Source organism: Odontesthes bonariensis, chromosome 7, assembly GCF_027942865.1.
Source record: "Odontesthes bonariensis isolate fOdoBon6 chromosome 7, fOdoBon6.hap1, whole genome shotgun sequence".
Taxonomy (NCBI): Eukaryota; Metazoa; Chordata; class Actinopteri; order Atheriniformes; family Atherinopsidae; genus Odontesthes; species Odontesthes bonariensis.
The window spans coordinates 23,498,290-23,515,164 of record NC_134512.1 but is presented as its reverse complement, the minus strand read 5'-3'; the positions used below and the strand labels follow the sequence as shown (position 1 = coordinate 23,515,164).

General features: G+C 42.4%; 1 protein-coding gene across 1 annotated transcript in view; it reads left to right on the top strand.

Moving 5' to 3' along the window:
- The window catches only part of LOC142384168 (cyclin-dependent kinase 17-like), a 29,601-nt gene that overhangs the window by 8,583 nt on the left and 4,143 nt on the right, over positions 1-16,875 (top strand). Inside the window, exons 2-9 of the mRNA XM_075470186.1 lie at positions 4,008-4,156; positions 8,923-9,087; positions 9,774-9,907; positions 13,862-13,987; positions 15,704-15,760; positions 15,924-16,038; positions 16,356-16,450; positions 16,623-16,685. Coding sequence (XP_075326301.1) covers positions 4,030-4,156; positions 8,923-9,087; positions 9,774-9,907; positions 13,862-13,987; positions 15,704-15,760; positions 15,924-16,038; positions 16,356-16,450; positions 16,623-16,685 — 882 coding nt within the window. The 5' untranslated portion in view covers positions 4,008-4,029. The remainder of the gene's footprint in view (positions 1-4,007; positions 4,157-8,922; positions 9,088-9,773; positions 9,908-13,861; positions 13,988-15,703; positions 15,761-15,923; positions 16,039-16,355; positions 16,451-16,622; positions 16,686-16,875) is intronic.

Below are 16,875 nucleotides of genomic sequence, written 5' to 3'. Positions count from 1 at the left end.
TGGTTTTCCTGTTTTTTTTGCGCGTGGCCCAGAAAGCCGTGACCATATGGCGGTTCGTGTTGCAGAAATGCACCAGTTGCATAGATCTCTGCAGTAACCCATTTAGTAGCTCTCTGTTATGATCAGCACAGTTAGTGTTTGCAAAGCAGCCGCAGTGGGAAAAGGACAGAGACTGAGGAGAGCATATGTCTATTGTCTCATCTCTGCAGCCTCTATAGTGCGCTAAGCCCCCGTCCTCTCTGCTGCTTGGCTGCATCCGCCTCAACATCACCTACTGTAAAGGTTGAGATTTGAGTGAGTTTGTAAAAGAAATGTCATGGCTGGCTTGGGTGATTAAAAATGCACACCTAGTGTGTGTGTGTGTGTGTGTGTGTGGGTGTGGCATAAGATGGATGCTATTGGAAAATCAGCAGGCATGCATTCTCCTGCAGTGCTCTGCATTTTCAACATGGAAAAAGCAGCGGGGGTTGCCGTGGCAACAAATCCCAAATCGTTGCAGTGCTCGGACCCCTCCGTTCCGCACACCCCACCACCCTTCGCTGCTCCCCCTCCTGCTCCTGCTAACTGCTGGCTGTCCCCTAGCGGATCTGGAGCTCAGACCTCAGACCAGCCTACTTATGGGAGCAGGGATAAAGCTCAGAACAGGGATCATGGCCAAAGCTCTGCACTCGATCCCAGAGCAGGAACGTGGGCCAGTGTTTATGAGACAGACCCCCCCTCTTCTTTCTCTGCTCCTTCTTCTGCTATTGCTGCCATTAATTTTCCACTCAGAACTCCAAACAACACGACTCATCTGTGGGGTTTTAGGTCATATCCTGGTTATCTGTAAGAAGCACTCTCTCATCTGCATTCATAAATTAAGAGGGGGATTCTGAATGGTACCTATGAAACTAGGGACGGATCAAAATCAAAAACCAAAAGTGAAAGGTTCGTCAGTTTAACCCGATTTGCCGCCGCATAATCCTGATTTGAGCTTATCTCATTGATTGTAAACACAACAAAGGATTCTGGCTGTCCGGAGTAATTTCAGAATTACAGTCGGGCTGCAAATAACAGTTGTGGTTAATATTCATTAATCTTTCAGTTGTTTTTCTGATAAAGTTCCTGGATGTATGAACTGTACAAAGCCCAAAGTCACAATCTCGTTGTGCCAAATCAACAAGAAGTGTATTTTCATAAACGGGAAGAAGAAACAAACAAACATGTGACGCTTTGCTTGATTATTACAAATGTTGGCATTCCCTTCTCTGACTAATTCATAATGGATGGACTCTTTTCTTTTTCAAACTAATTTAATCAACATCCACAGGGAACAGTCGCTCACAAATGTTTGAATAAGTAGGGTTTTATTGGCTGAGTTGAGTTATTATTTTTTTTATGGGTGTGTTTCTGTTGCATTTCGCCATGCTGCGTGAGGCTGTAGCAGGAGAGTAAGTAACGCACTGAGCTGTTCAGGAGACGAACCATGCAGGAGCTGACGTGTCACGGGGCAGAACCGACTGATTTGAAGCTGTTATGACGGTTGAGTTGAAGTTCTTCCTCCTCATCTTGGCTCCTGGAAAATTAGATTGATTGCATTTTGACTAAGAGCAGCAGATGGGGAAGTAAGAAGGAACGCTGGCAAAAAGCTGCTTGAGATGAGATTATTCTGTAAAGATATCAACGCGGTGTTTCATCGTGAGGTCATGCAAACAGTTTAAAACGGTCCCGACTTTTGTGCCATGAATTCTTCGTTTAGCAGCAATTTAGCGGATTCTCTGTCTTATTATTGTTAAAGTGACATTTGTTCTGCTCAGTCTCCACTGCAACAATCAATGATCAGTCAAATTAAAGTCATTTGTCAGTATCAGATAGACGGATTGATAACATAAAAAGATCATAGATGCATATTTAATTTTCTTATCAGTCCCGATAGAAATTAAGGGCCTGCTCAATCAGCTGAGGATATCCGATGCCCATTGTACCAAATGATACTTGTTTCCAGCTGGTCTGATGTACAGTTAGGATTCAGTGATACAACTGAGTAGGTTTGCATTATGAGCAGTTTGCTGCACAAAACATGCAATTTAGCAACACCATCTTGACCTCTTGGAGGTTAAAGATTGACCTCTTTCACGGTTTTGTGTTATGAAACAAACTTGCGGGGTTTCTGTTCACTGTTCACAAAGCAAAACTGAAGAAAAGCCACAGAAAGAATAAATGTAAACCAGATATGTTTCCATAGTCTGGTTTGAAAAGCAAATAAACAAGCCTTTGTGGTGTTGCCAGAGACTCCCGGTGTAACCCAGAAGTTAGTGGATGTAATTCAATTGAAGAAGTTGTCCTACTGCTTGTGCGTCAAGGTGAAAAGCTCTTCTTCAGGAATTGCTTTCATCTCTGGGAATATCTCGGATGTTGTTTTTGGATCTGGGAAGACGCCGGTAAATGACGTGATGTTTGTCGTTTGCCAGTTCAGACCAGAAACATCTGGTGAGTCACATCATTTTAAATTCTTGCCAGCTCAGTTGTGATTCGTAAAGTAGTTTCCATGCCCCCCCATGTGCGTAGCCTTCTTTGAAACAGGAAAAACCACTACAATACTTTTTTTTTTTTTCGTTCTATGCATCCATTCCCCTTTTCATATGCGAATCTAATGCACATCAGTAACTGCAATAGAAACCCAGCTTTTGCTGCAGGAAGTCTTAATGAAAGTTGTTTTCAGTTGCGGCTCTATTTTAAGACAAGACTGTTAAAAAATAAATTTGTCTACCATGCTGGTATTTTGTTGCTTGATGAAGAATGGCTTAATAGGAAAAAACAAGTCTACTGGGGAAATGAAATCCAAATCGGTCTCTTAAATGACGATGTTGCGTTAGTTTTTTGATGGGCAGTTCAAATCTACAGCTACGCCTCCATCCACCAACTTAATCTGACCGTGACCATGTTTGTCGAACAGTGTGGCCTTGATTCCATTTATTTATTATTTCTTTTACAGCACTCGGCACTATCTGCAGCAAATAAACATCACAATTGTGCAGATGGTGCAAAGAGTCGAGCAGGATCTTAACAGCGACCCGCAAACTACTTTGTGAAATGTATTACTGGAAAGTTGATCAGGAGATCCTGTCATTTTCCTTTGATCCGGGCAAACATCCGGGATGGGTTTGCCTCTAAAACACTTTTTCTGATTTGTCGCTAACTGAGTGAGAAAGAGATGCATCTCTGGACAGAATTTGGGTTGTGAGTGACATTTGACAGAAAAGTAGCAGTCAGCTGGCAGTGAAGCCCTTAGGGGGTTTGGTTACTCATGTGTTTTCATGTCTTGTTTTACTCATCAACATCTCAGACAGACACATGTCCAGATCTGCAGAAGAAGTAGAGTGAGGATGACGTTACAGGGAGAGGCTGCTTCTAATCTGCAAATATCATTTGTCTTGATTTGGACTCTTCTCCTTTGCTCACACATATCTTCTCTCTGGATTTCTCGCACACACACACACTTACACTTCTCTAACTTGAATCATACACTCTCACGCACTGTAAATGGGGCTGGAATGTGTGATGTGGACTCGATGTGGCACAGGCTAGTCCTGCACCATTCAGCAGCTAATCCTCCCGCTTTAGGATTTGCTTTTACAGTCCGGTGTGCCAGGGACTGCAGTCTAAAGTCACCCGTAAGAATCTCTCACCGACCTGTCATGCTTTCCCAGCGGGAGGAATATAAAAATGATGTGCCCGACTGAGCTGAGTCATATTTAACATCGGCGTGTTGATCGATCGGGCTCATTGTTCACACCGTCAGATTCCACTCTTGATGCGGGATTGTGAAACATGGTGACAAGTGGACCTGGTGTTTCCAGTTAAAGTTGAATTCCAGTCGGTAAAATGTCAGGGCCTGCGACCACAAAACAGCTCTCAGACAATCAGAGTGCTCCCTGGAGCTGACTCAAGCTGCACCATTTCTTATCATTGTCTCACGTCATGCATTGCAATTTTTATTTTTGTGTGTGTATATTTGTCTCCCTCAGGCCTCCCCTTCCTGAGAGCTCCATGGAGAAGATGAAGCGGTTCAAGCGACGCCTCACACAGACGCTACGAGGCAGCCACACCATCGACGAATCGCTGTCTGAGCTGGCCGAGCAGATGACCATTGAGGAGAACGGCCTCAAGGACTGCGGTGAGCTTTCTTGGCCGTTTGAGTGTAAATCTTTGAGTGCTTTCTAATAATTTGTCTTAGCTCGAAAAGGTAATGTTTACACCAGATTTCTCGGTTTTTCTCTTTGCATCTGATTGGTACGCCCAACTGTTTAAAATGCTTCACTACTTTTCTGTGAAGTAGCGGCCAACCAATCTTTGCTATCTCTTAATGTGGCAACTGAGTTTGGGCTTAGTTGCAATTGAAATAGCAGGGTTGCTTAAGGGTGACATCGAATTTTGAGGGATTTTTGCATTAATGGGATTAAGTAACTTTATTTGCGAGGTGTTTAATTAGCTGGCATTAGCTTAAGTCTAAACCAAAAGTTTCTGATTGATGCATTGTCAGGCTTTAAAGGTAGGGTAGGAGATCCTGGATTTTGAGTCCAGCGAAGCTGTATTTTGAAAATACACAGGTCAAAAGTCCCAACCCTTTTCTTCACTTTCCCCCCGAAGCCACGCCTCTAGAGTACATGAACGAGCACGAAGGTGCACGAGCGCTGTTCTGACAGCAAGCATCGATTGTTGCCGTATTTAGTATATGCTAACTATACGTTTAATAATGCTAGGTGCTAGCCAAACTGGCTCTAGTTTAGCTTCCTGCCAAGCTTCTGGACACGTAATTTGTTCACGGAGCAGGGTACGCACACAGGGGGGAGGAGGGGGAGGGAGGAGCAGATTGCAGTTTGATAGATGCATCAGAATCCAATTGGATACTGTTTTTCCTAGATTGTACGTTCTAGAGGCCACTAAAACTTTTCATATTTGTGTCAAAACTTTTAATTAATTGGTTGCAATGGGGGGTGTGAAGAGTATTTCAAGCAATATGTAAAAAAAAATGCTCCAGAAAAAGAACCCCTACCCCACCTTTAAGTTTTCTACAGAAATGACTGCATCGCAGAATGAATTGATACATTTATCGTCACTGATCGGGAACCTTATACATGTAAACCAGCGAGACAGTGATGCAAAAATTTTTGCATCGTCCCATTGCGAGTAAGTTCACATTAAGCAAGGGCTGGTGTTGGCACTAGATGGTCAATCACAAACATGGATCTAGAGCAACATGACGAACCGACTATAATCCTGAACAAAATGTAGTAAATTAAAGCTGTTCAATAGGCCACAATGAGCACAATCACTGCTTCCTAAGATGGGAGTTAGGAAGGAAAGCTGAGACTGAGTTGTTTAGTGGGCGGCCTTTTATCTTGAACATAACCTGTTCCAGAGCAGGTTAGGTTGGCAGTGTAAGGTTACGATAAGAAGTGAATCACCTTTGCGACAGTGTTGTATTTATTCAGATGTAACAGGACTATTACGGGTGGAACAACAACACAAACCCTAGCAAATAAAGTTTTAATGACAGTCTACTTCTGGCATAGGTAGATTCTGGATATTTTGCTCTCTTTGATATTTGTACCCTGGAGAGCTGTCATCAATTTTATGTGAGAGTGACTCAGAGTGTTTGTTTGAGTGAGAATTAAACACCACCAGACTGCAATGTAAAATGTTCTGCTCATTTATATAATGTAATCATATATATATAATAATAAATATATAATATAATCACGAATGGGTTTATTTATTTATTTTCAATCTTTATCCACAATCTGGAAGTGAAGTGAGTTAAACAGATTGCGTTTCCACCACATGTAATATTGAGATATACAGTGGCTTGCAGTTAGCAGCAGGACGTTAGTTTGTGTTGTTTGTTTTTGTGCTTTTATGTCGACAGTCTCGATTTCTTTATTAGACTTTTTGCACTGAAAGGCCCAGCCGATAGGGATTTTTCGATCAAAATCCTTGAATTATTTTAACTTGAGCTGCTCGGAAACAAGGATGAATTTTTTTACAAAAAGAGTAATTTCTGTAAAAATTCCCTGACCTCTAAATCACAGCTCTATGTTGACTGTTCTTTATTTGACTCTCTGCTTTGGTGTGACACACTCTGTAATTTTTTATTATTCATCTGGATCCAGCAGAAGGTTGTGGCCTTGGAGGCATCAAATAAAAGCAGGGCGATACAGCAGCTTATCTCTGGTGAAATTCACAAAGCTTGCAGGGACTGAGAGAGGGAGCATGCCTCCGTGTGCTACCACATCGTTGCCATGGTGCTTGGGGTCTGGAAACATTCTAGAGTTTCCATGACATTGCCACGGCGACTGGGATGACTTAGTGAAACCAGCCTTGTACCTTTATTCATTTTCTGTTTTTTTTTTTTTTAGTTTTTTTTTTTTTTAAGTGAATCTATCTGCTTCTCCTCTGTTTTGGCCAGCAGGACTGACCTCACCCCCCCATCCGTCACCCACATTTTGGCCTGCTTCTGTCAGCTGGCTCTTTTAAGTCCTCCTCCCCCTCCACTTTCTGAGAACTAACTAGGCTTTGTAAAGAGCTTTTTGTGTAGTGATTAACACCAAGTTTGGCCAGACCGTTCTGTGCTTGTTGAGTGGCGACACAGAATCATGATGTGTGTGTGAGAGAGAGAGTGAGACAGAAGGAGAGACCGAGACAGAGAGACAGGTTGGGGTTTTAGCAGCTCGTGTAACAGTAAGTAGAGAGGAGGCATAATGGAGTAGCCAGATGAGATTTGACCTGAACTGTGCGATTGGGGTGAGCGTTCTTGTCCTGATCTGATTATGTAACACTCATAACTCTGGCCAGCGGCAGCAGCAGCTGCCTGGAGATAAGGGAGAGTTGGCATAAGGACTTGGGAACCACATGGCTTTGTATTATTCTGTTTTTAAGTAAATTCCCGGGAAATCATTTATATGCATTTAAGAAAGCTGATGTTTTGGTGTTTCCTAATTCTAGTCCACGGGACCCACTGTCGCCCCTGCCTGTTTTCCCCACTCCTGGTCCAAACTGATGGCCCATTAACAGGTTTTTTTTAATGACAAACCGATGAGGTGATCCATTCACTAGAATCAGATGTCGGAGCAAGGACAAATCCAAAGCAAGCAGAACTGTTGATTAGTGAAACCTCTTTTTATAACTCATCTAGACCTGAACATCCATCAGCCTGCATAGAGTGAGCTTAAAGTCAGCATTAGGATTTATATCAGAAAAATGCACCGAGGATCAGCTGATCCTGGAAACCAGACAAATCAGTCCAATCATGAACGCATAAAAGCATCTTTCGCCTTGTCAGAGAGACGCAAATCTTCTTAATCTCTGTTTCTTTTTTTTGTCAAAAGTACCATCCTCTCGATGACTGCCGCTCGACGCTGCATGCCTGATGTCTCTGTACACATCCCACACTGTCCTTCTGAGCTCAGCTTCTTTGGGGCTCCATTTTCTCCATTTCTGACAGAGTCAGAGTTTTATAAGTTGCTACTGCACATAATAAATCTTTCACCTCCGCAAGCTGTTCTTGCCATGCTGGTAAGATCTTGCGTTCGGACAAACGATCTTCTGTTTGCCAATAGAGCCTCGTCTCACACGAGCTCCACAAGTGAGAACACAAGACATTTGTTTACATACAAGGCCTGTTCCCTTCTCTCTTTCTAATGTCTGCTGTTTACAGCTCTGGGACAAATAACACTTTACAGCCTCAGATTCAGTGGGAGACGGAAAGATTAGATTGTAAAAAAATTGCATCCCGTTTGATTAAGCTGTTGTGTAGCAACCTAAAAGTTTCCTTTTATTTCTCTCTCTGGGATGTTTGTTCTGTTCTTTGTTCTCACCTCTATGTTTGTTTGTTTGTTTCAAATCTGTGATAAAGAGAAGGGAAATTCAGTACTCTGTCATAAACCTGTTTATGGTGCCATTTTTTTCAGCTCGCTTTTGGCAACCGTACTAAATCCCACCAGTTCAGTAAAGTATTGCATTCAAATCTATACGAGATTACGAGTTAAAACCAAACGCTTATGCAACTGCGATTATTTAATGAAGTGTGGCGTTTTTCTGCGCATCAGTGACATGCATGCGAGTGCACCAGAAAGCACGTAGTTCATTATCTTGAAAATGCACCTCATGTGCTTATCATCTGCCAATTACCGTGAAAAAGCCCACAAACTTTGAACGAGTGAGATTTTATTTGGTGTCTGTGGTATTTTGCTGAAGTATGGAAATGTAGTATTTTTCTTGGGTTAAAAAAATCCCCAAAGCATTAGACTGAGCTACTTTATGCATGGGAACTCATATAAAGTTGTTGTTTTTAGTTTTTTTTTTTTTTTTACAACATCTCATGTTACAAAATAATATGGGACATTTTTGCTCTGGAGCCATCTTTTACCTGCCAGATTAAATCACTCGAGAGTGGACAGATACCCACAAACATTTGGTATTAAGTAAGCTAACAAATATTAGCCGGAACAGATTAGCCAATAAGTCACTTTTGACAGTGTGACATGACATATTTTTGTCACAATCGGTGCAGAACTGACCAGTCTTGTTGACCAATTGCCTTTCCATACGAAACAATGCGTATTTAAAGTTTAGAAGTTGCTTCTTTTTTTCTTTTTTTATTTGAAGACTTTATCTGACCCAATGTTGTAGCTTGATACATATTTCTATTGGGCTCTATTTATTTATTATGCAAATTCATTTTAAAGCAAGCAAGTAAAATAAATTTGATCTGATATGACATGGTGTCAATATTACAGCTTCTCTTTCAGTGGAAAAGGTGGTGTTTATATATCATTTACATTGTTTTCTTTCCTTGCTCACAGGCTCAGCCCACCGCAGGGCTCCTCAAGATCTGTGTGTTGTCTGTCCATCATCCTTAAGAGAATATTTCTTCTCCCGCAGAGCCCATAGTGAGGAACGGCCGCCCTCCATCAGCCCACAGTGTCCACTCTTTTCTTCACCAGTACTCGGGCTCTTTTAAAAAGCCGCCAATACAACGGCCTCGGAGTGTCATTGGAGGAGGTCTTGGCTCTCTCATGGTCATGCCTCGCAATGGCAGTCGCCTCGGTGAGACTTTCACACACTGCTCATGGTCACATTCGATAAGCTGTGTTTTTTTTTTTTTTTTGTTCTTTCTTGCCCCCAAACACACAAATAGTGCCTGAAACTTCTGCTTATTTGATTTTTATGTTGAAGTTGCTGTGGCGAATAGATTTGAAGCGACTTTTATTCAAATCTGACCGAAAGCTCAAGATTTGAATATGCTTAAATTTAACTTGCACATTTTCCGCCGTGGCAGCTGAGGATGAACAAACAGTGGTGTGTTGTGTGGGAAAACATGCACGCAAACTACATTCTATGACACATTAGCATCGACACATGATTATCAGTTGAAGAATCTTGCCATTTCATTCCACTCTTCTTTCTTTTTGTTAGGAGAAATAAAATACTGACACTTTCAAGCAAATCAGCACTTTGGATGAAATCATATTTGATGCATGACTTTTTTCCCTCGCAAGCCACCGATGGACGTAAAATCCTTCTGTCAGACTTATTAAACTTTTATTTATTTTCTGTATTGTCTGCCTGATACAGGCGGGAGCTTGATGAGACCTGGGGAGCTCGTAAAGTGACCAATAGGGCGTTTCTCAAGTAGCGTTAATCTCTGCCCCGTTGCCACAGACCTGCTCTCTTAGTTCAACTCAATCCTTCATCCTCCTTTTTCCTCTCGCTGTGCTCTATCTCCTCTCCAGATATCGTCCATGAGAATATGAAGATGGGGTCAGATGGGGAGAGCGACCAGGCATCGGGGACGTCCTCTGACGAGGTGCAGTCGCCCACGGGTGTTTGTCTGAGGAACAGAGGGAACAGACGCATCTCTGCAGAGGTGAGTTTGTCTCTGGCCTTTTCAGATTGTCGATATCCTAAACACGGCCTCTCTTGTTTTTTTTCAGTCTGGATCTGTTGTTGGACGTGAGTCACTAATCACATTTGCAGGCTCTGACATGTGAATGTTCTCCAACGCGTTCACATGTCTTGGTTTGTACCTTGCTGAGTCATTCCACCACCTCTTTTGTGAGTGATCGCACGTTTGGATGAATTCACTCAAATCAAAGCAGTCTGAACATTTCATCAAAGATTCTCCTGCAGGAAGTGGATGAGCAACTCCACGCTGTAACTGCGCGTGGGCGTGTTCTCGACTCGAGCGCACACGTCAAAATCATGTCGTCAACCACTCACACAATCTTTGCAGGACTCTCGCGCACAAATCACTGATTAATGTTCGTGTTCTTCTGAACATGGGTTTGAAATCTGTTTTTAAAAAGCTTTTCCATTTGTGACCGACACAAACCTCACACACACACACACACACACACACACACACAGATATATCTCCATTCACGGGCACCCTGATTTTCACATTCCCCTCGTAGTTACATAACACCAACATGTTATCTCTGTGCATGTCTTTTAAAAATTTTTTTTTTTTTTTTTTTTTTTTTTTTTTTTTCAAAGGGATTGCGTTTCACTACCAGCATTCTTGGAGTCCCAGTTGTTTCAGTTTAGCTAGATTTTTGTGAATATGTAAGCCTTTCCACAGTGGCTCTACATATTCACAAAAGTCTAGCTAAACTGAAGAATTTATTAAAGCCTTCATTCCAAATGTCCTTCATCCTGCATAAACTCGAGGCGAAACATGAAAACTTTATGAATGGAAAGGGAAAAAAAATCGAGCCATAATGTGAAACCGTTACAAAAAAGGCAGCACTCTCATCGTTATCACTGTGCACACAGTGTTAAATGCTATCAGTTCAGAATAAAGTGAGCGAGCACTTCTCCGGTTTGCAAAGTATGTCCTCTCAACACGATACAAACCTTTTTAATGGTCTACGTGTAAAAGAAAAGGTGTCAACAGACGAAAGTTTTACCTTTATATCTGGAAAACAGATCATTGATGGCGTAGCTGTGCAGCAACGGTTTGACTCACAGTTTGCAACTCAACATTGCCATGTAACCGCAGTCAAATGTGACCATGTTTCATGAGTCTTGCTTAAGTGACAGTAACAAGATTACCTGTTTCTGTCAGCTGTCACCATTTAGCGTGTTTTCACTGATGGATGTAAGCTCTCGCATGCAGGCGCCTCTAAGAAAACAGAGGCAACCGACTTCACTGTTGCGACTCCACAGATTGCTGACTTGGGTTGTGTCTTCATTAGTTTAAAAAAAACAAAAGAAAACAAAGGATAATGCATTAATTTCTTTTTCTGACATGTTTTACTGTAACAGCAGGAAAAGCTATTTAATTTTGACATGATGTATGGGATGTATTTGAGGCTTTTGCGCAGCATATGACATTATGTATCTCTCTCCGTCTCTTTACAACAAAGCGAAGAATTGGAGGCTTGATCTTACACCTTTAAAAGCCGGTGCAACACACGTGCATTCATCTGCGGAGAGTACATAAGGTCGTAATGGACTAACTGCTGTTAATAGGAATTAAGGGATGAACACCTGAAATCAGGAGTCAGAACGACTGATGGCCCACTTTCACCGCAAAAGTCCCAGACGGAAAGAAATGGTCAGCCATAATGTACAAGAACGTGTGTCGAGGAAAGGGATTAATGCCCATCTATTGCTTTTAAGTACAGCCATCTTTTGCATTTTCAGCAAAGAGACTGAGCTAAGTCGGTTTCAGAAATCAGTATGTTAAAAAGAAAAAGAAAAAAAAAAAAATAGATAAATAGTGGTAGGATAAATGCTTTTTAATTATGCAATATGCATGTGTTGGAATGTGCAGTTTTGAACTGTGTTGCATGCCACCTGATGGGTAATCATAGGAGGAGTGGTCTTTTGATTAAAAGATAATAAACACTCAATACTGCAGAGCCACTGGAGATCGCTGAGCAGATGGCAGCATCTGCACAGACAAACCTGGCAAACGAGACTGCGGGAGAGAGGAAAAAAAACCAAAACAGTTAAGCAGCGTTCTCCATTGTGGGCTTCCCACGCACAGGCACATGACACATCACCTCTTGCTGTGTTCTGTGTGTGCAGGCAGTGTACCTCACGCTTCCTGTGACTGTTTCACAACCATAAAAAAAAAAAGTGTTGATTTGGACAGAGGCACAAAAGCAGTTGCACTTTGTGTTTCTGGCTGCCCGGCACACACACTGCATTGTTGTGAGAGTGACTTAGGGTTGGCTGTTGATGAAGTGATCCAACAGTGAAATCGCTGTGCAGCCTTCTTCTTTGTCCTCTTTGTGCTACTGGGAAGTTAGGAGAAGGAACAGCGGAGACAGAGAAATAGCAGAGAGAAAGAACGGCAACATCCCTCCGTGTGGTCAGTGAGCGGGTCGTCCTTCTCTTGCTGCAGAGGAAGCAGTGACTGCTTTGGGATTACATCATAAGGATTACTGTAATACGGTCCAGATGGGCCCCCGTTGTAGCAAGTTAGAAGAACTTGATTGGACGACTATGGGAGGGTTGGATGGGAGCAAAGGTCAGGTGGCTGATGGCATCATTAGTTCTGAAGACAAACTGCCAATCCTGGCTGTGCATACGGAAACCGCAGGGCTGCTGTAATGTTTTTAAAAGATGCAGACATCATTGCAGCCTGTGATCACAGAGCATCTGGTATTTATATGGCTGCAGTTGGTGAACTGCTGATTGATATGCCATCAGTCATTTGTTCCACAACATTTCGAAAATAATCAAAAATATCGTCCATCATAGTGTGACCGAACCGCATGTTGATGTTCTAACATTTCGTTTTAATAACATAAATAATAAAAGAAAAAGAGTTGGCAAATAAAAGGATTTGAAAAATCAGGACCTGGGGAATTATTGATATTCTTGTTTTGAAATAATTAAGAGAAAATAAACGTTTAAACTTTACTGATAAACTCTATCTACATGTTGAGAGGTTTTTGCCTGATTATTTTTGGCTGCTGGTTAAGCATGATAGATAAACAGAAGATAACGACACTGCATCTTGAATGTTGGCGTTAAGATTTTATAAACTGAGCCAATTAATTAGTTGATAAGAAAACAGAAGAAGTTTGCTTAGTTTGCCTAAAATGAAACCGCATTCCAGATAGCAGCTCTTCACAGCACAAAGTCTGTCTGCAGAGCATCAGCTTGTAAAGGAAACATCACTTTCTGTAAGCCGACCGTAGGTCTAAATGCGTCGGCCGTAAACCACCTCGCAGGCAAAAAGCCGAGTCACCGTCATATTTGACTAAAAGGCTGAAGGTCAGCTGACCTGTCCAGAGGCAGTCACATTCAGTTACAGATTTATCAGCCTGCGAGCGAGCATGTGTTGAAATGTGAAAAAGTTTAAAGTTGCATATTTGTGTGTACGTGGGCGGGGGAGGGCGAGGTGTAGATGTCCAGTGTTACCTCAGACGGTGGGGGTGGGGGGTAGAGTTAAAGCAGCAAGAGAAGCCGGATTAACAGTGATCTAACAAATGAAGGAAGTGTATGCTGGGAAGAATCCAGCTGTTGTATTGTGTGATTTTTATGTAACAAGTCATCAGGATCATGGTGTGGTACTTTGGTACTCCGGAAAAGACTTTGCCCTGAATTCCTAAAGGGCTGCACAGGCAACTTTATTAAAACAAAAGATAATCAAACCTGCATAGGAGCATGTGGCTGCACGTGTGTTACACTCTGTTGTAGACTGGTTCTTATAGATTCTGCGCGTTTCCTTTGGGTTTCTGACGTTCTCCTGCGGATCATTTGTGTTTATTTTGAGTTCACTCTGTTTGCTTAGGGTGTGATGCAATCCTTTCTTGGATTAGGTTACATGTTTTAATCCATTTGTGTTTGTGTGCGTTTGCAGGACTTGAACAAACGTTTGTCCCTCCCGGCTGACATCCGGATACCCGACGGTTACCTACAGAAACTACAGCTGAGCAGCCCACCCTTCGACCAGCCGCTGAGCCGACGCTCCCGCCGAGCATCACTGGTGAGGAAGAGGAGGTTGAAAATGGTTGGATCGATGGGATTTAAATGAGAAAAGATGAAGGCTAAACAAGTAGATGTTTACTGTGAATAATGTGAACTGAATGTAAGCGTTAAACACGTTTCATTATCTAAGCGTGGAAAAGATTTCACAGGCTGTAAACAGTTATTTCTATTAGTTGGTGATTTCCATCTCGACAGTGACACATGTTACGTGCTGTAAGAAGTACAGAAAACATCTTCTGTCTCAGTTAACGTCATTATAATCTCTGATTAGCACTTGTTTTTAAACTATATAGAAAGAAAAACAAGTATTTCACATTAGGATGCACAATACTCATACAGAAAATCCTGCTCTATGATATGGGCGAACATTCGAGACTTTGCACGACGATCATCAGTGAAAGTGGGACACCGTTACAGGACGCCGCCTGATGTCAGCTCCTGTGGATGATATCCAGAACAAACTATGCTCACTCCTTGGAACAAAACTGCGACAGCGTGTCTTTGCTAAAGAACAGTAAAAGATGTCTGGTGAAGGCTGTAACTTGTTTTTGGTCGGACGCGTAGAGATAAATTTGATCACTGGAGTCCAGCGTGTTTAGAGTGATCTTGTACACAGTGAATCACAGAGGTGGGAGTATGATGATATGGGGCTACATGAATGCAAACGGTGTTCGGGAAATTACAGATGCAGAAGGCTTAATTAACGTATGCAAAAATACCCAAAAGTTAGCTAACAAGATGTCAGGAATTTTAAAGAGAAAGATGAAGCAATAGTATAGTTTTGGAGAATAGAAGCAGAAATGCATTGATAAAGATAGCTTTGAGAGGCCTTCTTATATTTAAATGCAGCTAGAAACAGAAGTACAAGCTCCCGCCTTGCCTTGAGACTGTCTAAGCTCATCCTTTCTTGTCATCATGTGTTTCCATTGCACCCCAGCATTCACTTTGTCAGCAACCTCAGTAATTGGCTTGTGGTTTTACTGTGAATGTGCATCTGTCAAAAGCAGAACTGGGGAGTAACACTGCCTCGCCTAGTCCCTCATTTGCATACATGCTCCCCTGCAGAGTTGTTTATAAAGCTCTCAGTGGCTTAACTTGTGTGTTTGACACCCTGACCTTTCAGCTCGGCAGGCATTGGTGAACTGCTTTAAGCTTCTCTGCTCATGTTGCCGCAAAGGCTCTCTTCTTTTTGCTTCTTCTTACAGAGGTTCTGTTTTAGTAATTAGTTCTACATCATAGTTGTTAGATAGTTGGAATGTGTTCAGCTTATCACTGAGTGGTAATAAAGTTTAAAAGGCATTCATCTCCTTTGTAATGCTAAGTTTATCAATCTATAATGGGCCTTTTTTTTGGATTAATCAAACTTCAGTGGTGGAATTCAATGTGATTCATATGATTTCCACACATTAAAGAAGTTTTTATGTCCTTAAATGGGAAACAAAATGATGCACTGCTTTTTCTTCTGTGTATTAAGTTAGCTCTGGGGATGAAGTTGGTTATCTCTTGGCTCGCCCATGATCGAGCACATTGTAAAAGCCAACAGTCCCTTGTCGCAACAGAGTAGTCAGGATTTTGGTTCGGGTGTTTGACCTCTTTACATCCTCCTCTGATGCTGTGCGGCCGCCATAAGAATTTGCCGTCTTGTCTGTAAGCGTGTCACTGCCAATAAAGATGCCACCCACATTTATGTTGCTTGTCCTTTTCTGTTCTCCAGTCAGAGATTGGATTTGGGAAGCTGGAGACCTACATCAAACTGGACAAACTGGGGGAGGTACGTGAGACTGTTTAACCTCGACTTCCTCTCACTCATCTCCCAGCTGCTACTGTTGTCATGGTGGAGTGATGAACAGAATGCGACTATTTCATTTTTATCTCCTGACATCCGGAACGTGCTGCACAAGTCCAACGTCTTTCCTTCTATTCTTGGTCTCCAGGGCACGTATGCCACAGTTTTTAAGGGGAGGAGTAAGCTGACGGACAATCTTGTGGCACTGAAGGAGATCCGACTTGAACATGAGGAGGGGGCACCATGCACAGCTATCCGAGAAGGTAAGATGGCTTAAAGCTCCGTAGTCATTGTTGTTATTATGAGGTTGTTATTGGTGTTATGTTTGCCACTGCATCCCACTCCCAGACTAAGAAGTGGACAATCTCAGATAGAGTATGAAGTTCCAGGGATAATGGAACTGTGACCGTACACCCTGTGTTGTGGGCGAAGGGAGCGGGGTTGTTTTCAGCTTAGTTAGGTTATTGTGACCTTAGAAAGAGAATGATGCTGCTAACACGGCAGTCCCAGAATCATCAGAGGGAGAGACAAAGAGTTTATAACATCTGCCTTCTGTGTTTTTTTTCTTTCTTCTTCTCAGTGTCTCTTCTGAAGGACCTGAAACACGCCAACATTGTGACGCTGCACGATATCATCCACACAGAAAAGTCGCTCACACTGGTTTTTGAATACCTGGTAAGACCAGCTACAGTCACCTTGTCCATGACTCATTTGTTATTCTCCTCAGGAATGCTAAAATGAACGTATTTCACATTGTTATTCATGACCCTCTGCGGAGCAGAGGCTGTTTACCAACAGATGTAGTTTCTGGGCTTGTTGGCTCACTAACGCCCTTTCTCCCATCCAGGACAAAGACCTTAAGCAGTACATGGATGACTGCGGGAACATCCTGAGCATGCAGAATGTCAAGGTGAGCTTCGGCAGGTGGCCTGTTGGCCCAGCCACCTTCAGCTGTCAAGACTTTTTGGCTTCTGGTGTCAGTGCTTGGAACACTGTTTGTGTGCCCCCTGGTGGCCACGTGCAAACTCTGGAATCAGTGAAATATGCAGTCTTAACCTCACTTTTCCTATGAAAAGTGACATTCAGCAACAGCATCTGTA